Below are 24,374 nucleotides of genomic sequence, written 5' to 3' on the forward strand. Positions count from 1 at the left end.
TTCTAATTAGAAAAGGATGCTGGATTTTATCAAATGCTTTTTCTGCATCTATTGAGAGGATCATGTGATCTTTATTTTTGCCTCTGTTAATATGGTGGATAACGTTTATGGACTTGCGTATGTTAAACCAGCCTTGCATCCCTGGGATGAAGCCTACTTGATCATGATGAATGATTTTTTTGATGATAAGCTGTAATCTATTGGCTAGGATTTTGTTGAGAATTTTTCCATCTATATTCATGAGTGAGATTGGTCTGAAATTCTCCTTTTTGTTTGGGTCTTTTCCTGGTTTTGGTATCAGGGTGATGTTTGCTTCATAGAATGTGTTGGTGAAGATTCCTTCTTCCTCAGTTTTTTGGAATAATTTCTGCAGTACAGGAATAAGCTCTTCCTTGAAGGTTTGATAGAATTCTGGAGTGAAGCCATCTGGACCAGGGCATTTTTTAGTTGGAAGCTTTTTTATTGTTTCTTTGATCTCAGTGCTTGAAATTGGTCTGTTCAGGAGGCCTATTTCTTCCTGGCTAAGTCTAGGGAGAGGGTGTGATTCCAGATATTGATCCATTTCCTTCACATTGTCAAATTTCTGGGCATAGAGTTTCTGGTAGTATTCAGAGATGATCTCTTGTATCTCTGTGGGATCAGTTGTTATTTCCCCTTTATCATTTCTGATTGAGGTTATTAGAGATTTTACTTTTCTATTTCTAGTTAGTCTGGCCAATGGTTTATCTATTTTATTTATTTTTTCAAAAAACCAACTCCTTGTTTCATTAATTTTCTGAATGATTCTTTTGTTTTCAATTTCATTGATCTCTGATTTGATTTTGGATATTTCTTTTCTTCTACTGAGTTTAGGCTTAGATTGTTCTTCTTTTTCCAATTCCATAAGATCTCTTGTGAGATTGTTGATGTGCTCTCTTTCTGTTTTTCGAATGTAGGCATCTAAAGTGATGAATTTTCCTCTCAAAACTGCTTTTGCAGTATCCCACAGGTTTTGGTAGCTTGTGTCTTCATTGTTGTTATGCTCAAGGAAGTTAATGATTTCCTGTTTTATTTCTTCCTTCACCCATCTGTTATTCAACAGAAGATTGTTTAATTTCCATGCCTTTGGGTGGGGTTGAGCATTTTTGTTAGAGTTGAGTTCCACCTTTAGTGCCTTATGGTCTGAAAAGATACAAGGTAAAATTTCAATTCTTTTGATTCTATTGATATTTGTTTTGTGTCCCAGGATATGATCAATTTTGGAGAATGTTCCATGGGGCGATGAGAAGAATGTATATTCTTTATCTTTGGGATGGAGTGTTCTATATGCGTCTATCAAGCATAGTTGTTCTAGGTTCTCATTTAAATCTCTTACATCTTTGTTTAATTTCTGTTTAGAGGATCTGTCCAGCTGTGTAAGAGGAGTGTTAAAGTCCCCTGTTATTATGGTATTATCAGATATCATATTGCTCAGACTGAGTAAGGTCTGCTTCAAGAATCTGGGAGCATTTAAATTGGGTGCATAAATATTTAGAATTGAAATGTCTTCTTGTTGTAGTTTTCCTTTGACCAATATAAAGTGACCATCTTTGTCTTTTTTGACTTTAGTTGCTTTAAATCCACATGTATCAGAAAATAAGATTGCAACTCCTCTTTTCTTCTGAATTCCATTTGCCTGAAAAATTGTCTTCCAACCCTTGACTCGGAGCTTTAATTTGTCTTTTGAAGCCAGGTGTGTTTCTTGCAGACAGCAAATGGATGGCTTGTGTTTTTTAATCCAGTCAGCCAATCTATGTCTCTTCAGTGGGGAATTCAAGCCATTAACATTTATTGAGATAATTGATAAGTGTGGTAGTATTCTATTCGTCTTATTTGGTGAGAGTCCATTGCTTAGTTTTATCTTTTGCATCAGTGTGGAGGTTAGGTTCTGTCCTTTGATTTCTGAGTTCTTACTTTGCTGCTGATCCATTGTGGTGGTCAGTGTGCAGAACAGGTTGAAGTATTTCCTGTAGAGCTGGTCTTGTTGTGGCGAATTTCCTCAATGTTTGTATATCCGTAAATGATTTGATTTCTCCGTCAATTTTGAAGCTTAGCTTAGCAGGGTACAGAATTCTGGGCTGAAAATTGTTCTGTTTTAGTAGATTAAAGGTAGCTGACCATTGTCTTCTTGCTTGGAAAGTTTCATTAGAGAAGTCTGCGGTCACTCTGATGGATTTGCCCCTGTAGGTCAACGGGCGCTTACTCCTAGCAGCTTGCAGAATCTTTTCTTTTGTCTTGACTTTGGACAGGTTCATCACAATGTGTCTTGGAGATGCTCGGTTAGAGTTGAGGCGACCCGGGCTCCGCCATCCCTCTGAAAGCAGTGTGTCAGACTCTTTGGTGATGTTTGGGAAATTTTCTTTTATAATATTCTCTAGTATGGCTTCCATTCCTCTGGGGCATTCTTCTTCCCCTTCTGGAATTCCTGTAACTCGTATGTTGGAACGCTTCATAAAGTCCCATAATTCTGACAGTGAACGTTCTGCTTTCTCTCTCTTCTTTTCTGCCTCTTTTACTGTCTGAGTTATCTCAAGAACTTTGTCTTCTACCTCTGAAATTCTTTCTTCTGCATGGTCTAACCTGTTGCTGATACTTTCCATTGCATCTTTAAGTTCCCTAATTGACTGTTTCAGTTCCTTCAGCTCTGCTATATCCTTTTTATATTCTTCATATCGTTCATCTCTTATTTGATTCTGTTTTTGGATTTCCTTTTGGTTATTTTCCACGTTATTAGCAATTTCCTTCATTGTTTCCATCATTTCTTTCATTGTTTTCAACATGTGTATTCTAAATTCCCTTTCTGTCATTCCTAACATTTCTATACTGGTGGAATCATCTGCAGTAGCTACCTCATGGTCCCTTGGTGGGGTTGTTCTAGACTGGTTCTTCATGTTGCCTGGAGTTTTCTGCTGATTCTTCCTCATGAGTGATTTCTTTTATCTGTTTCCTTGCCCTAATTTTCCTTTCACTTCCTCTTGCTCTTTAAGTTCTTGTGCCTGTGGACTAAGGGTTACAGGACCAGAAGGGTGAGAAGGTTGAAGAGCAAAAAAAGGGGATGAAAGAAAGGAGGACCGAGTGATAAGAAAAAAAGAAAGATAGAGAAAGGAGAGGGGGTGGGTATAAGGAATATTGACAAAAAGAAGAGAGGCACAGAAAGAGGGAGACAGGGCAATATAGGTGTACAGTAGGGTACTTTGACACAACCTTAAAAAACCCCACCTTCTGGGCGGCGCCTGTGGCTCAATGAGTAGGGCGCCGGCCCCATATGCCGAGGGTGGCGGGTTCAAACCCAGCCCCGGCCAAACTGCAACCAAAAAATAGCTGGGCGCTGTGGCGGGCGCCTGTAGTCCCAGCTGCTCGGGAGGCTGAGGCAAGAGAATCGCGTAAGCCCAAGAGTTAAAGGTTGCTGTGAGCTGTGTGACGCCACAGCACTCTATCCGAGGGCGGTACAGTGAGACTCTGTCTCTACAAAAAAAAAAAAAAAAAAAACCCCACCTTCTGGGGGTGCCCAGTTGCGTGGTTCCCTTGAGGTCACCAGCTCTTTGCTAACCTGATCAGACACAGTACCCCACCTCAACCAATTAGAGAGGAAAGACAAAAATGCTATAAATCAAACCAAAAGAAGCAAACAGAAAACTTTATGGGGATAAAATTGGGTGAAAAACCAAAATATATCGGTAGAAACACTAGCAAAAATGAAGTTGAAGTTATTAAAAAAGGCAGCAATGGGAAATTATAATTAAACTAGGAAAATTGAGAAAGAAAAAGGGATCTGTGTGGAAAAGATTGAAATTAAAAAAACAAAAGAACATCAGCAACGTCAAAATAAACAAACAAAAAAAACAACCAAACCAAAAAAAAAAGAGAAAAAAATACACAACCAAAAACAAAGCAGTTTGTATATGTTATTGAATATTGTCTGGGCAACACGTGGTGTTCTGGGGTATGAGATGTTAGTCACAGTTCTGATACAACTGGAGGCTGCTGATTTCTGAAACCCCAGCAGGTAGACACCCTAAATCTCTCTTCAGCCTACTTAAAAGGCACTTTGAACTTGTAAACTTGCTGAGCAGAAGCTTTCCCAGCTTTCTCGCTGGAATCGCTGCTGAGGTGGCTATTCACTTACCCAGTGTGCCAAAACCGGTCTCACTCTGCCCCTGAGGGTTAGGGCTGCAAGGCGGCTCAGACCCCACCCTTAGGCTACTTGGTTGCTGGGTTACCAGCTCCCACCCATTTCTAGCTCTGCGACCCTGAGGGCGGAGCTTGCCGGGGCAGATCGCTGACAATGGATCCGTGTGACCCACCGCCAAACACTATTAGCTCCGTCTGACTCAGCGGCTCAGACTGGGGCCCTAGACAACGGCCAAAGTTCTCCGCACTCCCGCTCAGGCCTTCCCCAAGGCAGTTCAACTCAGTGCCAAGTCCAAGAATATCAAAACAGTTCACAGGTAAGGCCTTTCTGGTTTGCAGTCTCGCTGCTACTGAACTTACAGTTGTGGGCGGGTTTAGACGGATTGAACACACGCGACCACTTGCCGGTTTTCCACTGTTTTAGTCCTCCTCTTGGGGTCCAGAAGTCTCTAGCTGACTCCCTGTATCTTCGTAGGAGTGATGATAGGCAGTTCCCACCAGCCAGAGATGCCTGGAGTCCTATCTCCCCAGACTCACGGTGCCCAGATGCAAGGAAGCTGTTACTAGGCTGCCATCTTGCTCCGCCTCCTCTGGCTTGAGTTTTTGTATCCAGTCAGCTAACCTATGCCTCTTTAGAGGACAGTTTAAGCCATTCACATTGATGGAGAGTATTGATAAGTCTGGTGGAATTTTGGGTATCAAGTTTTTCAAAGGTCCAGTGGACATTTTTAATCCTTTCGCCAGTGTGGAAGTTGGAGTTGAGTTTGATCCGAAGTTTCTGAGTGAGTTTACTTTTGTGGTATAGGATTGGGTTGGTCATTGTGGAGGATAGGTCTGAGAACATCCTGAAGAGCTGGTTTACTTATGGCAAATTTTTTCAACATATGAATGTCATTGAAGTATTTAATTTCTCCATCATAGATGAAACTCAGTTTAGCTGGATACAAGATCCTGGGTTGAAAGTTTTTTTGCTTTAGGAGATTAAAAGTTGATGACCAGCCTCTTCTGGCTTGAAAAGTTTCAGCAGAGAGATCTGCAGTTATTCTAATATTCTTACCTTTGTACGTTATAGTTTTCTTTCGCCGGGCTGCTTTGAGAATCTTCTTTTTCATGTTAACTTTAGTGAAGCTAACTATGATATGTCTGGGGGATGACTTATTGGGGTTGAATCGTGCTGGGGTTCTGAAGCTGTCTGCTATCTGAATTTCAGATTCTCTAGGCATGTCTGGAAAATTTTCTTTCATAATTTCATGCAGAAGGGCCTCTGTGCCCTCGGAGGCGACTTCATGGTTCTCAGAAATTCCTATAATCCTTATGTTGCTTTTTTTCGAATTATCTGAGAGTTCTCTGAGTGAGTGATCCGTTTTTGCTCTCCATTTCTCTTCCTCTTTGAGAGATTGGGAGCGTTCGAAGACTTTATCTTCAATGTCAGAAATCCTTTCTTCTGCTTGCTCCATTCTGTTACTGAGGGATTCTACTGTATTTTTCATATCTTTGAGGGCTGTAAGTTCTTGCTTCAGTGTGTCTAAGTCTTTGGTGGTTTTGTCTTTAAATTTGTTAAATTCTTGAGACAATTTTTGAATTTCTCCTCGAATTCCTAATTCCATTTTATTAATCTTGTCTGCAATCCAAATTCTGAATTCGATTTCTGACATCTCAGCCAGTTGTTTATGAATGGGATCTTCAATCACATCTGCCGTATCTTGTCTTGGGGGGGTTGATCTATTCGTTATTCATGTTACCAGAGTTTTTCCGCTGATTCCGCCCCATGGTTATTTTACTCCCTTTGGTTTTTCCCCTGGGGTTTTATCGAGGGCCCGTACAGTGTTGTGGCCTGAGAAACTGAGGCCCTGTCTGGTGTGGTGGAGCAAAGTGGTTCTGTCTTGCTTTCAGCTGGTTTCTGTTCAATCCTATTGCGACTTCTACTCTGGCTTGAAGTCTCAGCTGTGTGGAAAAATCAGCAATTAAGTCACCCCGCCTGCCCACCTCTGGCCCCAGTTGGAAAAGGAGAATCAAACCTTCCTACAATCGCACACCCAGGGCACCGCCTGAAAAGTCCTCAGTCTATTAGCCCAGTTCAAAAGGTCCAAATCAACTGTCTCAATCGGCACTTGTCTCGGGTGGGAGAGTTCAAGAGGTCTCTGGGAACTGGATCACAGGGGCCTGGTGACTCCTCTGACACGGCTCACCCCAGTGCAGCGTGGAGTCAGGAGGAGCCACCCAGCAAACAGAGCAGTCTAGGAAGGTTGACGTCTCCTTCCCCACTTTGCTCCTCCGTCGGACCCAGTCACTGGTATCTCTGCAGATGGCTAACCCAGTTGCCTGCAGTGAACAGACACTCCAGGGGTTTGCACCTGCCTGAATCGCAAGGAAGTCTGCCAGGCCCCCGCAGACTGCCGCTATCTAGCAGGAGGAGATGGGGCCTGACATCTTTGAGTGTTTGATGCAGGTGATGGGAAGGAGGTGTTCACTCAGGCTTAGCCCCGTCCCTGATGGATGCTGCTAACAGAACAGAACAGAACAGACAACTTTGCGGGGTTCTTTCTCTGTTCCTGTTGAAATCGCCTACACAAGATGGGCTGTTTTGAGTTCAAACGTCTTTGCTGCTGGAGATTTGCGTCCGAACAACTCTCTGGGTCGGCCCCGCCCTGGAAGCTTCCCGGGTTTGTGAGCCGTGTCAGGAAATCCCCCGCTCACCGGTGGCCTCCTCTGGTTGCCCAGGGAGACAGGGAGTGTGGCCTCAGAATATCCAGAAGTGAGCGTTCTGCCATTAAAGAAAAAACGGCTGTTGATCTACCTCCAGGGAACTGCTGCTCTGGTGTAGGCACTCAGGGACCCTTTTCTCCTCTGTCCCGTGCCCCAGAGTCAGCACTGAGCGGCCGCAGTTTGTGCTGGGTCCACACCCCTCAAGAGGTCCCCCAAGAATCAGAACTCTTGGGGGATGGGCCCCCAGTCCCCAATTGGGAGTGGGGGGGGAAGCTAGAGTTTCATTCAGTTTTACGCAACACTACGGCCCGGGGAGGGCTCCTGCACTGCACCACATGGAAGTGCCGCCAAGGCTTGATTTCCCCTCAGCAGAGTGCCCTCTCCTCGCTCACGTGTCCCAGAGTCAGCGCTGACCTGACGCAGCTCAGGCACTGTGCACTTCCCTCGAGAAATCACCCAAGGATCCGAACTCCTGGGGGATAGGCCCTCAGACCCCGAGTGAGAGTAGGGGCTCTCAGCTCTCAGTGGGGAAGCTAGAGTCTTATTCAGTCTTGTGCCCCGTAATGTTGCCCAGGGAGGGTTGCTGACTGTACCGCAGGGAAGTGCCGCGAGGCGTGACTCACCCTCAGCCCGGTGCCCTCTCCTCACTCGCGCGCCTCAGAGTCAATGCTGACCTGTCGCAACTCGGGGACTGTCCACTCCCCTTGAGAAATCACCCAAGGATCCGAACTCCTGGGGGACAGGCCTCCAGACCTCAGTGGGCGGGAGGGGAGCGCCGGGGATTCAGGGTTGCCGGCAAAGGATTCCCAAAGTTTTATTCAGTTTTATGCCCGGCAGGAGAACGCCAGGGCACCCCAGTAGGGGAGGTAGGTCCAGTTTTTAGAAGGTCTCTCCCTGGAGTGTAGTGGGAGGGCCTTTAATTTCTGCCCGCTTGTTCAATTGTGGGGCTCTTGAGCCGGTCTCATGGGGGAGGGGGACTCCCGTCCGCTTGGTGGTGGATTTTGTACCTTTTGTTTGCGTCCTTGTGATCACAGCTTGCCTCAGCGGTGTTGATGTGCGTTCTTCAACCTTCTCTCTTGGTGAGGCTCAAGTCCACCAGGATACTTACTAAATTCCTGTCCCTTAATTCTCCTTCTGGACGGGAGCCTCTGTTGAAAGCTGGCTTCAGTCCGCCATCTTGTCTCCCCTCCAGATTAAATGTCTTTCTGAGAGGAGAGAAAGCATCACTGATGAAGAGAAGTAAGTGTGGATGGTAGTGAGCAGAAGTGACATAAACGTTGCAAAAATTCATTGGATTGTGTGTCAAAATCATTGGCTGACTGTGAGAAGCATAGCAGACAAAGTAAATATTGGTAGAGAAAAAGGAAAATCTTTATTGAAAATCTTGGCCAACAACTCCTGGCTCTTGGATCATGACCATGAACCAGCTCATGTGGCACTGTCTGTGAGGAAGTTTTTAGCCAGTAAACAAATAACTGCACTGGAACACTCTCCCTACTCACCTGATCTGGCCCCCAATGACTTTTTTCTTTACCTGAAGATAAAGGAAATATTGAAAGGAAGACATTTTGATTGCATTGAGGACATCAAGAGTGGTATGGCAACAGCTTTGAGTTCCAAAATTGCTTTGAAGCGTGGACTAGGCATTGGCATTAGTGCACAGCTTCCTAAGGAAAGTACTTCGAAGATGACCATATATTCAGCAATGAGGTATATTGCACTTTTTCCAGGATGAGATTACAAACTTAATTGTCAGGCCTCATATGATAGCTGCAAGGGAGGCTGGGAAATACACCCATTTTGAGAGGTCACACACACAGCAAAACTTTGGGTGTTCTGTTACTAAAAGTAGAAGGCGAAATGAACAGTGGAGGACAACTATCATTATCTGTCTCACCTCCCTAACTGAGAGTCTTAAGAAGGACCCTGGCAGTGTCAGTCATGTGGAGATCTGTGGGGGAAAGGGCTAGGATGATGTTGCTGTAGCAGGATGCCTGTTGGCGGGTCCCTACTCTGAAGAGAATACACTGAAGTACAATGAGAAGTGCAGAGAGCTTTCACACTGTAAGCTGTAACATGGCATCACAAGTGTCTTGACAGAAAAGTGTTGCTGAATAGATGCTACTCTTAGAAGTCTTTTTTTTTTTTTTTTTTTGAGACAGAGTCTTAAGCTGTCACCCTGGCAGAGTGCTGTGGTGTCACAGCTCACAGCAAACTCAAACTCTTGGGCTCAAGCAATTATCTTGCTTCAGCCTACCGAGTAGCTGTGACTATAGGTGCCCGCCACAACACCCGGCTATTTTTTGTTACAGTTGTCATTGCTGGTTAGCTGGCCGGGGCCCAGTTGGAACCTGCCAGCCTCGGTGTATGTGGCTGGTGCCGTAACCACTGTGTTATGGGTGCCGAGCCTACTCTTAGAATTCTTAAAGTGGCTGTTGATACCAGCATGAATGGATAGAAGAGCTAGACAGTTGTACAAAATGTTTCTAAATGAATAAATTCTTTACAAAGTGTTCTAACTTTATATATTCTTATCTTTATTTTTTTTTTTTTAGAAATTGGCTAAACTTCTGCTCTGTGGCACTGAGTTGGTGACAAATATCCAGGTGGCCACAGATATCAGAGAGATCAACAGGAGAGTGGAAGAAGAGGAGATAAAGCGTCAGAGGTAAGGAGTACACGGATCTGCAGCCTGGTGGCCAGGAAGGTAATCTCTCTGGGGCCCTAAATTCTCTCAAATCATTGGAGAGTGGCTTTGTCCAACTTAGGCTAGAAGAATCTCCTTCCTGCCTTTGTGAATCCTCCCTCCCTGCCTTTCTCCCTCCTGCATTTCCTTCCAGTGTATCAGCATTACATTGCTGCTGTGTACCAAGCTGTGTACACAAAAGGACTGAAATGGTAGCCTCTGCTTGTAATATTCGTAGTCTAGTTGACATAGATATGGAAACATGCAACCATGATTTGTGGTAAAATAAAGGTATGTGTAAAGAGTTGTAGAAACACACAGGAAGAGGCCTTTAATTCTCTCTGCCGAGATTAGAGAAAACTTCCCAGGCAGGGTGACATTGAAGCCACACTGGGAATGGCATGGTAGGCGGGGTGCATGCATGCAGGTGGTGGCAGAAGAAGAGAGGAAGCTGAGAAGGTGACTGAGCATTCCTGGGTTTAAACTCTTCAGAATGACCAGGGCCACAAACATCTCAGTGTTATGTGTAAAGATATTAGTGTATTAAAAAATATATCTTTATTTATTATTAAATCATAGCTGTGTACATTAATTCAACCATGGGGCACCATACACTGGTTTTATATACAATTTGACATATTTTCATCACACTGGTTAACAAAACCTTCCTGGCATTTTCTTAGTTATTGTGTTAAGACATTTATATTCTACATTTACTAAGTTTCACATGTACCCTTGTAAGATGCACCGTAGGTGTAATCCCACCAATCACCCTCCCTCAGCCCATTCTCCCCCCTCCCTCCCCTCCCTCTCTCCCTTCCCCATATTCTTGGGTTATAACTGCGTTATAGCTTTATATGAAAGCCATAAATTAGTTTCATAGTAGGGATGAGTACATTAGATATGCTTTCTTCCATTCTTCTTTACTAAGAAGAATATGTTCCAGCTCCATCCATGTAAACATGAAAGAGGTAAAGTCTCCATCTTTCTTTAAGGCTGCATAATATTCCATGGTGTACATATACCACAATTTATTAATCCATTCGTGGATTGATGGGTACTTGGGCTTCTTCCATGACTTAGCAATTATGAATTGGGCTGCAATAAACATTCTGGTCCAAATATCTTTGTTATAATGTGATTTTTGGTTTTCTGGGTATATACCTAGTAGAAGAATTATAGGATTGAATGGCAGGTCTATTTTTAGATCTCTAAGTGTTCTCCAAGCATCTTTCCAAAAGGAATGTATTAATTTGCATTCCTACCAGCAGTGTAGAAGTGTTCCCTTTTCTCCACATCCACGCCAACATCTCTGGTCTGGGATTTTCTGATATGGGCTAATCTTACTGGAGTTAGATGATATCTCAAAGTAGTTTTGATTTGCATTTCTCTGATGATTAAGGATGATGAGCATTTTTTCATATGTCTGTAGGCGTGTACCTGTCTTCTTCAGAGAAGTTTCTCTTCAAGTCCCTTGCCCAGCCTGAGATGGGATCACATGTTCTTTTCTTGCTAATACGTTTGAGTTCTCTGTGGATTCTAGTTATTAAACCTTTGTCGGAGACATAACTTTCTCCCATTCTGAGGGCTGTCTTCTTGCTTTACTTACTGTGTTCTTGGCTGTGCAGAAGCTTTTTAGTTTGATCAGTTCTCAGTAGTGTATTAAAAAATATTAAAGGCTCCTTGCCTGAAAGGAAGATCAAAGTGATCACAGAAACCCATGTCACACCCTCAGCTCCAGTCCTCATTCAGCAGGCAGGCTGCCTTGCACACCCATCTTCCCAGGTCTCAGGTTCTTCAACAGGGAGCCTAAGCTCTTTAGAAGGATTAAATTTCTTTGGTTCGTACACAGAAATGGAATGATAGCAGGGACAGAGGTCCTCAATTAAACTGCTACTTTGGGTTTAGAAGATCAATGACTTGACCTCATCTCACGGTATACCCAGTATATCCACAGGTTGATCAACATTACTTTTAGTTGTTGAGCGTAAATAGTTCCCTCATTAGCAACTTTACCAGCTCTACCAGTATTTAACTGGTGACTTTATTCTCCAAGCTTCCATGGCCTGCAAGATTGTACCAGGAGCTGTGCTGGCTGATTCCCAGCAGGGTCGGCTTGTGGAAGGCTGTGAATGGAGGGCGTGCTGAGGAGTTAGACTTCATTCTATAAGCCTTGATGAAAAGATTGAAGGTCTTAAATGGCAGAATTACAAGATAAATATGTTTTTGAAAGATGCCATGATGACTATTTTTCATTTCTGAAATAAAGAAGTCAATTAGATCATTATATATATTATGTGCCTTTGCTGGGTGGGATGGGGAGTGGGAAAGGGAAAGAGAGGATGGCACGATGTTTAAGTTGTGATTCCTGTCCCTAAGGGGTCTGTGCTGTTATTTGGAGACACTCTCATAGAATTCCAGACTGTTAACGTAGGAGAGGGTCTCTGGCAAATCTCGTGGCTCTGTTCTCTAAAGGGGCTTCCAGCTCAGCTATCAGGCTGCCCTTCAATCCCATCCTAACCTCAGCATGCTCCATCACAGAGCTTCTTTGGAATTTACAGAAAAGGCATCCTTATTTTTCATTACTAATAGTGGATTTTCCCTATTTGTACATTCCACTAGTCATTTTTCGATCACTTAGGAGGAGCCAGACACTTAATGTCATATTGCTAATAAAAAATTAATAATTTAAGTACCATTAAGTGACTACCATGCCGAGCACCTGTCATCTAATTTTGCTTGTCATCTAATTTCATCCTTCCACCAGCTGAATGTTAGAGGAGACACTTTCATCCTCTCCATTCTACAGATGAGAAAAATGAGTCTGACAGAGGTTAAGAAACTTGGTCAAGGCTGAGATTGTTAGTAGCAAAGTCAGGACTTGAAGACAAGTTGTGTGACTCTTCCTAGTGTTTTAACTATCCTGTCATCATCCTACTCAGAAGTGTGTGACCAGTGGACTTTTTTCCCCGCTTTTTGGTTAAAAAGAATACAAATTTATTTTCTTAACAATTCTAGAGATCAGAAGTCCAAAACCAGTGTCTGTGGGCTAAAGTCAAGGTGAGGGGGAGAGCTACATTCCTTCTGAAGGCTTTCGGGGGGAACCTGCTCTCTGACTTTTCTGGGTTTTAGAGGTTGCCTGTGCTCCTTGGCTCATGATTCCTTCCTCATCTTCCTCATCTCATCTTCCAAGCTCTGTCTCTCTGCTTCCATCATCATGTCTCCTTTTCTGCTTCTGACACTCCTGTTTCCCTCTTCTAAGTGTCCTTGTGATTACATTGGGCCCACCAGAATTATCCAGTATAATCTCTCCTCAGTGGACACTTGATCTGTGTGTATGTGTGTGTGTATGTTTGTATAGGCTAATGTTGATCTGTTTTTGCTATGTGTCACTCTATTTACTTGGTCTAAGGTAAGTTAAATATTAAACAAAAAAGATTTTTCTCAGTATTTAGGGTTTTTTTTTTTTTTTTGCAGTTTTTGGCCAGGGCTTGGTTTGAACCCATCACCTCCAGCATATGGGGTCGGCGCCCTACTCCTTTGAGCCATAGGCACCACCCTCAGTATTTAGTTTGTTTTGTGGTAGGTGTGCCTGAGAGAAGCATCTGGTGCCTGGGCCCCATCTTACAGACTTTCACGGAAGCCAGCACCTGGAGCAGGGCTGGCATGGCTGGCATGTTTATATTTGCAGAATTGAGAAGCTGGAGAATGAAGTTAAGACAAGCCAGGACAAGTTCGATGAAATTACCGCAAAGTGGGAAGAGGGCAAACAGAAGAAAATCCCCCAGGACCTGTGGGAGATGCTCAACTCTCAGCAGCTGCACTGTGCTGGGCTGATAGAAGATAAGAACAAGCTTATCAGCGAGTTACAGCAGGCAAGAGCCGGGCCCTCTGCCCCAGCCACGGGGGGTCTGGCTTGGGGGTTTAACTGGGCTACTGGTTTGCTTTTTCTGAATGGAATAATATGGAAGCCTTTTACTTCATTACTTAGAATCCTACACAACTTGAATGATTAAATTTTAAAAGAACTTTTTCATTATGGTAAAAAAAATAACGTTAAATTTACTTTTTTTTTTTTTGAGACAGAGTCTCAAGCTGTCACCCTGGGTAGAGTGCTGTGGCATCACAGCTCGCAGCAACCTCAAACTCTTGGGCTTAAGTTATTCTCTTGCCTAAGCCTCCCAAGTAGCTGGGAATACAGACGCCTGCCACAACTCCTGGCCATTTTTTGGTTGTAGTTGTCATTGTTGTTTGGCAGGCCCGGGCTGGGTTTGAACCCGCCACCCTAGGTGTATGTGGCTGGCACCCTGCCGACTGAGCTATGGGCGCCACCTTTTTGTTGTTATTGATAAGACAGAGTCTCATTCTGTTCCCTTGGGTAGAGGACTGTGGTGTCATAGCTAACAGCAAACTCTAACTCTTGGGATTGAGCAAACTTCTTGCCTCAGCCTCTTGAGTAGCTGGGACTACAGGCTCCTGCCACCACGCTGGGATGGTTTTTCTATTTTTAGTAGAAACTAGAGACAGGGTCTTGCTCTTGCTCAGGCTGGTCTCAAACTCCTGAGCTTGGTGATCTACCTGCCTTGGCTTCCCAAAGTGTTAGGATTACAGGTATGAGCCACCGTGCTGGGCTGAATTTCTTCTTTTTTAAGGCTGAATATTCCATTGTGTGTATATATCACATTTTCTTTATCCATTCTTTGTTTGTTTGTTTTTTTGAGACAGAATTTCACTTTGTTGCCCTCAGTAGAGTGCTATGGCATCACAGCTCACAGCAACCTCATACTCTTAGGCTCAAGAGATTCTCTTCAACCTCCCAAGTAGCTAGGACTATAGGTGCCTGCCACAATGCCTGGCTATTTTTAGAGGTGGGGTCTTGCTCTTGTTCAGGCTGGTCTGGAACCCGTTTTGTTCAGGCAATCCCCCTGCCTTAGCCTCCCAGAGTGCTAGGATTATAGGTGTGAGCCACCGTGCTGACGTGCACATGACTGCATGCACTTTTATGGCAAATTTCAAATTTTATGTTCTTTTTTTTTTGAGACAGAGTCTCAAGATGTCACCCTCGATAGAATGCTGTGGCATCACAGCTCGGGAGAGTGCTGTGGCATCACAGCTCACAGCAACCTCAGACTCTTTGGCTTAAGCGATTCTCTTGCCTCAGCCTCCCAAGTAGCTGGGGACTATAGGCACCCACCACAACGCCTCACTGTTTTTTGGTTGAAGTTGTCATTGTTGTTTGGCAGGCCTGGGCTGGATTCAAACCCACCAGCTCCGGTGTATATGGCTGGTGCCCTAGCCACTTGAGCTACAGGCACTGAGCCAGATTTTATGTCCTTTATTTTCATTTCTCTGAGACAGAGTCTCAAGCTGTCACCCTGGGTAGAGTGCTGTGACATCACAGCTCACAGCAACCTCCAGCTCCTGGGCTTAGGCGAGTCTCTTGCCTCAGCCTCCCGAGTAGCTGGGACTACAGGCGCCCATCACAACGCCCGGCTATTTTTTGTTGCAGTTTGGCCAGGGCCGGGTTCAAACCCGCCACCCTCAGTATATGGGGCCGGCGCCCTACTCACTGAGCCACAGGCGTTCTTAATTAAGGAATGGAGCTTAGTCTGCAGTAGATAGGTTCCCATGATGGAACCAGATCATTAATTGCTCAGTGGGACCTTTAGGCTTTCCCGGAGCTTATAGGGAGATCTCTGTAAGTGGTAATTGCAGCGTTTGATCCTGGGCGCTGGTTCAGAGCTTTGTCCTGAGCCTGTCTATTTCACTCTATCCATTTGTGCTTTCCCCCGGGTCTTCTTAGACTCTTCTTAAGTCACTTTCTCTTTGTACAGTTTTAAGTCCTAGTGTTTGCAGATTCTGGTGAGAGGGGTCCAGGGACGATGGGCTTGGTACCTCTTGCTTCTGTTTTAGTTTATGACCAACCTTTTACATGTTCTTTTCTAGGAGTTAAAAACAAAGGATGACCAGTATGTGAAGGATTTGAAGAGACAATCAGATGACATCTGCCTGCTTCTAGAGAGGATGGAAGAACAAGTGAAGAATGTAATGAAAACCTTTCGCCAGGAGCTCCATCACATAGAGGTAACGAGGTGTGAAAAGACCTGCTTTCTGCACTTGGGAGGGTAGAGGTCTGGGTCTGCCCTAATGATCTAATGATGGTCCTGGGTGTCTCTGTCCTCTCATTTCTGTTTTTTATTTTTATTATTTTATTTTTATTTTATATTTTTGAAACAGAGTCTCCCTATGTTGTCCTCGGTAGAGTGCCGTGGCGTCACAGCTCACAGAAACCTCAAACTCATGGGCTTAAGCAATTGTCTTGTCTCAGTCTCCCAAGTAGTTGGGACTACAGGCACCTGCCACAACGCCTGGCTATTTTTGTTGTTGTTATTGTTGTAGTTGTCATTGTTGTTTAGCAGGCCTGGGCCGGGTTTGAGTCTGCCAGTTCCAGTGTATGTGGCTGGTGCCCTAACCACTGAACTACAGGCACTGGGCCTGTCCTCTGATTTCTGATTCTGCTCTAGGGTTTCATTAATTTATGTACTCATTAATTCACTCAACTCAATAAATATTCATCAAATATCTGCTATATGCCAGACACTGTCCCAGGGGCTGGAGATGCAGCTGTGAACAAAACAAAGTTTCTGATGGAGCCTATATTCCAGTGGGAGAGTATTTGACAATAAACAAATACATTACTCAATATATTGATGTTATTTGATGGATGATAATAAGTGCTTTGAAAATAATAAGACAGGCAAGAGGATCAGCAGTAAAAGAGGGAGGTTAGTCTTCCATAACCCTGAGGTATGTGTGAGCCATTCATTTGGGGCAGGTCATGATGAAGGAGAGCACCAAATAGAATTCAAGAAGCAGTACTTTGAATCTGAATGAAACATTAAAGGTTGAGACTAAGATTCAGTCCTTTCCAAGATGGAAGAGAGCCGGGAGGGCGGGGACCTCTTTAGATTATTGGAGACTCATTGCTGCGTTCCTAGTCCTTACAAGCTGCCTGCTGCCTTTGCTTCATGGAAACCCCAATCAGGGCACTGTGCCATCTCTAGTTATGATTGAATGACATGCCAGGATTTGCCCTGTGACTACTGACAAGGGCCCCGGCCTCCCCCACTCTTACAATGTCCTGCCTCTTACAATGACTAAGCCATGGCATTATTGGCGCGGTTCTCTCTGCCTTCAGACTTCATAATTTCCACATAACTGCTTCTATAGCCATTGGGTCACATGAAACTTGGCAAGTCTGCATTTGGATTTGACTGCATCAGTGTGGTTGGTGACATGGCCCTTGTGCATTTATCTAAAAGTTCTCTGATACTGGTGGGATCTGCCCAATCAAAACAGACACAGAAACCTTTTTTCTTCTTGTTTGTAGAAAGCATTTGAAGTGGAACGACAAGAGCTACTGACCAATAATAAGAAGAAATGGGAGCGGGCACTGCAGGCTCACAATGCCAAAGAGGTAAAGGGAGGCAGACAGAGGGGGAGGGTGTCAAGGGTGATCAGTGGGCTATGGGGTGATTTCTACCATGTCTGAATTTGCTAGCCTTTTTGTGCCTCGAGTAGAAATGCTGTGGCATGCCTCACTACTGTACCGTGCGGCCGATCAGTGTGGCCTTGCAGTGGGAGCTGGCTCTATGGGGGTGATGTGTAACCACCTAGGTGGCTTGCTGTGGTTTCTATGGTCCTATCACTTCCTCCTTTGTTTCCTGGGTATCTACCCTAGCTGTGAATATTCTTGGCCTACGGTGTTTTAAGATACATTTTTAAAAGGTGTGGGATTATCATTTTATTTCAGAGACATAAAGAACAAAGACGTGATTCTAATGAAGTTTTTTAGAAACATAAACATCTGATTTCAGGATCTGTGCTTAATGTTTCTTTTCTTTTCTCTTTCTTTCCTTTCTCTTTCTTTCTTTCATTCTTCCTTTTTCTTTTCTTCTCTCTCTCTCTGTTTTTTTTTTTTTTGATAGTTTCATTTTGTTGCCCCAAGCTGGGGTGCAGTGGCGCCATCATAACTTACAGCAACCTCAAACTCCTAGGCTCAATTAATCCTCCTACCTCAGTCTCCTGAGAAGCTTGGACCACAGACAAAATGCCACCATGCCTGGATAATTTTTTCTATTTTTAGTAGAGATGGAGTCTTGCTCTTGCTTAGGCTGGTCTTGAAATTCTGGCTTCAAACATTCCTCCCACTTTGGCTATCCAGAGTGCCAGGATTATAGGCATGAGCCACTGTGTCTGGCCATATGCTTAATTTCTTAATGGAGCCATCCTTTTAGAGTTTTGGAGTAAGGACCCCATTAAGCAATATAAGCCATGACCCAAGAATTCAAAGCCATGGGCCTTCAAGACTTCTGAAAACCACCTTTCAGCAGAGTCATGAAACCCTCCGTGGTGCCATGCATCTTAGGCCATCTGTAGGGACTGAGTTGGGGCAGGGATGGTCCCTAACTTTTCCTTTATCTTTCTGTTCCTTCAGCTGGAGTATCTCCTGAACCGCATTAAGAAAGTAGAGGACTATGAGAGGGAGCTAAACAGGCAGAGGATCTGGGATTGCGAAGAGTATAACATGATTAAGATCAAGCTGGAACAGGATGTGCAGGTGCAGCCATTTCTCCTCACTAGGGCTTCTGGGTGGCAGAGCAGATGGCAAATACCTGTGAATGTTTCCTCTTTAGCAACTACCCATAGTGTTCTAGTTTAGAATTTACAAATATTCAACAAATATTTATTAATTATCTGCTTTCTTTTAAATGAGCAAATCTAAAGGAGAATATCCATGTATAGGAAATACATGGAGAAATGCTTTCTTTAAGAAACCAGTGGAGGAGAACTGCCAAGATGTTACAGGGGTCTGGAGACCACGGCATGTGAGGAATCTTTGAAAGAATTATGCATTTTACCCTGCTGAATGGAACTGTTCCTAGAGCAAATTAGCTGCATCAGAGGGCCCAAGCTCAGGCCTCTATTGCTAATAACAGCAACCATCTGATGAGCTCCTACCCGATTCTAGGCACTTAACAAATAGTATCTCTAATGTTTATAGTAACATGGAAGGGAGAAACAGCATTTTATACATGTAGAAACTGAAGCTCAGAATTAAGGCTGCATATCTAGTATATGGTAAACCCTGGATTCAAACCCAGTCTGGCTCAAAAGCCTGAATCTTTCTTATACCAGTCATCCCCCTAAGTGATGCTTGGAAATTATAGGAAGACAAATTTTGACTTACCATCAGAAAGAACCTTATTGTAGCTAAAACTATCCAATATCCAACGAACAGCCTTCTACAAAATAAAGGGTCCTTTATCTCAAAGTATGCAAAGTCTGAATGATTGTCTTGAAGGATTCCTGCAGTATAGGAGAAGACTTTCTGGTAATTCCATCTTAAGATTCAAGCACAATCTATTCATTTTGGTCTCTGTGTAGAAAAAGGTGTTGGATTAAAACTTTCCCACAAGCTGTTGGTAGAATTTCAGTTCTTAGTCTTCCTGTAACTTTAGATCGTGAGAATAAATTAAAACTCCGTTAGATTAAGAATGTATTTACCAGTCTTGACAATTTCCCCAGGTCCTTCTCATAGTAATGTCATGGAAATGAGACTGACAGAAGAATATAAGCCTGCAAGAGAGTGACACTACTTCTGTGGGCTATGATTTTACTGAAATTGGCTATTGTGAAGCTGTATAAATTAATCTTGGCTGATAATTTATGTGACAAAACTATGTACTTAGGGATGAAACAGTGAGATATATAGAATTTTGTGTTCTTAGTGTGATGTTCAAACACTTGAATGAAGCCAAAGATTCTAGGACCTGGTGAGATGATGGGGTAGGGATATAGGGACAGGCAGAGGGAGAGAAGGGGACCTGGGAGACCTGGCTGTCCTGGCTGTCCCTGTCCAGATGGGCTGATAGTGGCATGTGTGGATGTGGGAGGCTGGTGGGTGGAGGCATTCAGAGTGGAAAGGGGGTACATCTCCTTTGCATTTACAGTTCTTCCCCACGCTAGACAGAAACTGAGAGCACTGTACCACTTTCTATACTTCAAGTGGAAAAAAACTCATTGAATCGGCGACTAGCCATATGGCAATATGTAGGATATTTTAGGAGATTGGACTTTATCATCGTACACTTCCATTAATCATTCAAGTCAAATAGCGTTGATTTGTATCAAGAAGATAAAGCAGGTAGCTCAACATGCAATTTGCTCTTCCCAACTAATCCATAGCACTATATCAGTTCAAGCCATAAGAACAGTAAGAATCAGTGCACGCAGATTTAGTTTGATGGGTAAAGTATGAGAAGTAAAAAAATAGAATGTCTACTGTTCAAGTGCTTCCTTCCAGTAAAAGTCACATAATTTATGACTGGAGCAAAGAGAAGGTGAAAAACAGGATGCATTCAAGTGGGATTTCACTACTCAAAATTAAATTGCTAGAAACATTTACTTGATACAGAAAGCAAATGTTCTTTATTTTTAAAACTTCCATGCTCATGGGTGGCGCAGGTGGCTCAGTGAGTAGGGCGCTGGCCCCATATACGGAGGGTGGCCGGTTCAAACTCAGCCCTGGCCAAACTGCAACAAAAAAATAGCTGGGCGTTGTGGCAGACGCCTGTAATCCCAGCTGCTCGGGAGGCTGAGGCAGGAGAATTGCGGAAGCCCAAGAGCTAGAGGTTGCTGTGAGTCCTGTGACATCATGGCACTCTACTGAAGGCAGTAAAGTGAGACTCTGTCTTTACAAAAAAAAAAAACAAAAAACTTCCATGCTGATTTAAAGTTGTAACATGGTTCAGTTCCATTTTAGGAGATATTACATTTAACATCAGAATACTAATCATAAAAAATTAAGTTGTCTAACAAATATTATTAACCTGCATTGTGCAAAGCACAGAGAAAAACAAGATACAGTCCCTGCCTTCAAGCTCTATAATCTTTTGAACTTGAGTGTTGGGGCAGAAGTGGGGAGCAAGAATGTGGGCTACAGGGGGAATTGGCAGCCCTACGGTTTCAACGGGATACTTCAGGCCCAGACCAGGCTTGAGAATAGTGGACCAGTGGGATCACTGGAGTCAGCTGAGAAGGCCAAAGAGAAAGGCCGTTTTAAATTTCTTTCTGCTGGGGCATTGATGGCAGCTTCTTTTTCCAAGCCTGTTGGCAGGAGATGGCACCCAAAAGAAACTGTGGAAAAGCTCAAGTTGCTCCAGGAAAAAGAGGGGAAGGTGTGACCAACACCTGTGGTACTTTTAACGTTGAACGTTTTTGGCAGGTTAGATTGTAATCTTTATGAATGATTCATAGAGTCCAAACATCATGTTTTGCATTAGTCTTGGGAACATAAAGTGCAACTTTTGAAAAATATCTTTGGATAATTAAATAATAAGCACATTTAACAAAATCAATAACATTTTTTATTTATTTATCTATCTATTTATTTATTTATTTACTTTTTGTAGAGACAGAGTCTCACTTTATCGCCCTCAGTAGAGTGCCATGGCGTCACACAGCTCACAACAACCTCTAACTCCTGGGCTTAGGCGATTCTCCTGCCTCAGCCTCTTGAGTAGCTGGGACTACAGACGTCCACCACAACGCCTGGCTATTTTTTTGTTGCAGTTTGGCCGGGGTTGTGTTTGAACCCGCCACCCTCGGCATATGGGGCTGGCACCCTACCCGCTGAGCCACAGGTGCCACCCTCAATTACAGTTTTTAAAAACCATTTTCAATGTATGACAATCAAGGATTACTATATCTTTAGACTAAGACCTGAGATCATTAGTAGAATCATTGGTATTAAAATTATCATGAACATAAAGTATGAAAACAATGATGAGTAGTGTAAATCAGGTCATTCCCACTGTATGTAGAGTAGACTCTAAGAGACATAAGAGTGTCAATGGTTCTGGAAGTTTATTGACCACACTGCCCATAACTCCCAAGTGGCATCATAAACATGAGGCCAGCAGGAGGTTGGTAGAGATGGTGGCCCATGGCACCTGTTGTGTGGCTAAACCTGGCCTCAGTCCCCTAGGTACACTCTTCATCAAAAAACAGGAGTACATTTTTCTACAAGAGGAAATAGAAGCAGCTAATAAATATTCAAACACACGTGCAAGCAAAGGAATGTAAGTTAAAACAATGACAGTTTTTTTGCCTATAAAATTAGCACATATCTAAATTCTTTCAGATTGCAAAGAAAAAGATAATGGCCAAATCAGTTCATTATAGAGTTCTGGGAACTGTGTTCAGCTAGGTCAGATGCTAGAAGTGCTTTCATAGAGCTAACAGTGATATCTGTGATATTTGTTCCTTTCAAGATATATTTAAAATTATATTATGTAGGAAAAGATACATGGCTCATTTACATAGTTATTATGGAAGAATCTGCCTTTAAGAATAAGCTTCGTGTAAGAGTTCATGTGGGAGAGCTCACATTTATAGCTCACATACTCTTGTGTGTTATAAAAATAAAAACATTCTGTCCATATAAGTGTGGGAAATACTATCTTCAGGATAGAGGTGTACTACAAAGCTACAAGAAGGCAGACTCCTAGGAAATCACCCAAGTATGCAGGCATTCTGGGTCTCAGGGCTCCCGTCTTTGCCAGTTCCAGGGAAGACTAGAACAGCCACTCATCATGGTCCCAGATCCAGAGCAGCTCTGGAGACCCTCCTTTTCTGTGAGCATTCCTACTTTCTCACACTGTTACCGTCCAACACAGAGCTTTTTAAATGGACTTTTGTGCTGGGCCATTCACAGACCAATGGCCCCTCTCATGCTCATGTGTATTTGGTTTGTATTCTGATCCCCGACACACTCAGTTGTCACCAGGGCTGGTTGTATTTGAAGCAGCAAGGCTGGTTTTACTTGAAGAATAGGGGTAGAGATCATTGTACTTTTGCAGGAAGAACTGCTAAAAGTCCCTTTCTCTAGTTGACACTCAGGGCCATCCCTAAGAGGGGACAGGCTCAGAGCAACTCAGCCTGGAACCCCACAGATAATTGCACTTGAAGTGAGGCTGTACTGTCACCGGCCCCACAGGGCCCTTTAGAATATTGTTCAAGTCAGAAATCTCAAAATTGAGTCTTGATCATGGCGAGGAAGAGTCAGGTATAAATCCCCTCAGCTCCCTGCCCTGCCCCGAGAACCCTACCAAAGGGTGAGGCCTGCTCTGAACAATGCACTGTGCTGACTGGGTGTGGTGGGGTGGGTACTCACAACCACAGTCAGTGGTTGTGGTACAAACCACAAGTAGCTACAAACCACAAGTAGCTCTTTGGAAAGCACTTTACAGAGCACTTTTGACCTAGTCATTTCACTTCCAAGACTCTACCTTAAAGAAATAAAATACCTGAAAGTTTCATATATGTTTTATCCTAGCATTATTTTATAATAGTGAAAATTATCAAAATGATATAAAATAGAACTGTAGGGAAATGGTAAAATATTTTGACATGATAAATATGTAAATAGTTCATGTGTGATAAAATAGTGTAATGTAGGAAATTTATTTAATGCACCATTAAAATAATGTTGCTACAATTTTACTAATAGGGAAAATTCATATTATGCATTAAGGGAGAAAAGCAGAATATAAAGTTGTAGACACAGTCCGATTACAACTGTGTAAAGAACACTGGAGGGAGATGTGGCAGCGTGTTACCAGAAGTTGCCTCTGGTGGTGGAATTATGGGTACTTTTTTCTCCCCCTTTTCCAATGTCATCTCTTTTTTCATTTGCTGTACTTTCCAAATTTTCTAAAATGAGCAAATACTGCTTTTGCAATCAGGAGAAGTTTTTTCACAAAAAAGTATATAACTTTCTTTTTTTTTTTTTTTTAATTGTCTTTGTGCCAATCACTTTAAAAGTTTATTAGTTTACAAATGATTGCAACATCCCGTTAATAAAATGGAAAAGTAAAATGACTTAGTATTTTAAATAACTTCAATTTCTATATTGTGGCTCTTCTTCATAAGAAATATTGAACCAACAATAAGCAGATTCAGCCGAGCAAGACTCTGATGCCCCAGTGAAAACACTACTTACAAACTTTAACTGGCATAAAAAGTATATAACTTTCACAAAAAAGAAAAGGTAAAAAAAAATTGTTTAAAAAGTAGAGAAATTGAGAGGCAGAATTAGTTATGATCCCAGCGACCAATATGGTTGTCCTTTTACTCTCTGTTGAAGAATCGATAATACAGTTCTGAAATATATGACTTCAAATACTCACCTCATAACAGAGATTTAAAATCTCTGCGATAGTTAATAGAATACCACCGACTGACTCCCTGTTGCAACATAGGGATCACTGAATACCACAATGAACGTGGAAATGACGTGCCTCCTGACCTGATGATGCGTCATCACCTTTGTTCTCCTTGTGGATGACCCAAAGGGGGACTGTCCTGGCTGCTTAGGGGAATCACATCTTCTGTTGATTGCTCGACAAGCATCTTTGGCCTAGTGGAGGGAGGTAGGAGGCTTGAGAGCATCACATGTAGCTGATTTATCAAGCTCTGTTACACTTCTCTTCCTTCTCCATCCTGCATTGCACCCCAGAGAGGTAAAGCATGCTGGCCTCTGTGTCCTCCTTGCCTCTCTCTGGCCTGTTCTTCACAAGCAGTCAGTGTGATTTGTCTACAGTGCCTGGACTGGTCACTTTCCTCCCCTGCTTACCAGTTGGGGTGGCCTTCCATTGGCTTCAGGATAGGGCTTTAATTGCCCCGCTTGGGCAGGCTCTCTGGCTGGCAGCCCCTTCCTTGATGTTCCTTGCGGTGTGCCTCCCACTCTAAACTGCTTGTGGTTTCCCTG

At 43.3% G+C, this 24,374-nt stretch overlaps 1 protein-coding gene across 3 annotated transcripts in view; it reads left to right on the forward strand.

Annotated features, from left to right (window-relative positions):
• The window catches only part of DRC1 (dynein regulatory complex subunit 1), a 72,012-nt gene that overhangs the window by 29,060 nt on the left and 18,578 nt on the right, over positions 1-24,374 (forward strand). For all 3 annotated transcript variants that reach the window (XM_053589647.1, XM_053589648.1, XM_053589649.1), the window contains exons 3-7: positions 9,411-9,523; positions 13,233-13,416; positions 15,488-15,625; positions 16,932-17,018; positions 18,039-18,161. In XM_053589647.1, coding sequence (XP_053445622.1) covers positions 9,411-9,523; positions 13,233-13,416; positions 15,488-15,625; positions 16,932-17,018; positions 18,039-18,161 — 645 coding nt within the window. The remainder of the gene's footprint in view (positions 1-9,410; positions 9,524-13,232; positions 13,417-15,487; positions 15,626-16,931; positions 17,019-18,038; positions 18,162-24,374) is intronic.

Source organism: Nycticebus coucang, chromosome 4 (assembly GCF_027406575.1).
Source record: "Nycticebus coucang isolate mNycCou1 chromosome 4, mNycCou1.pri, whole genome shotgun sequence".
In the NCBI taxonomy this organism is placed as follows: Eukaryota; Metazoa; Chordata; class Mammalia; order Primates; family Lorisidae; genus Nycticebus; species Nycticebus coucang.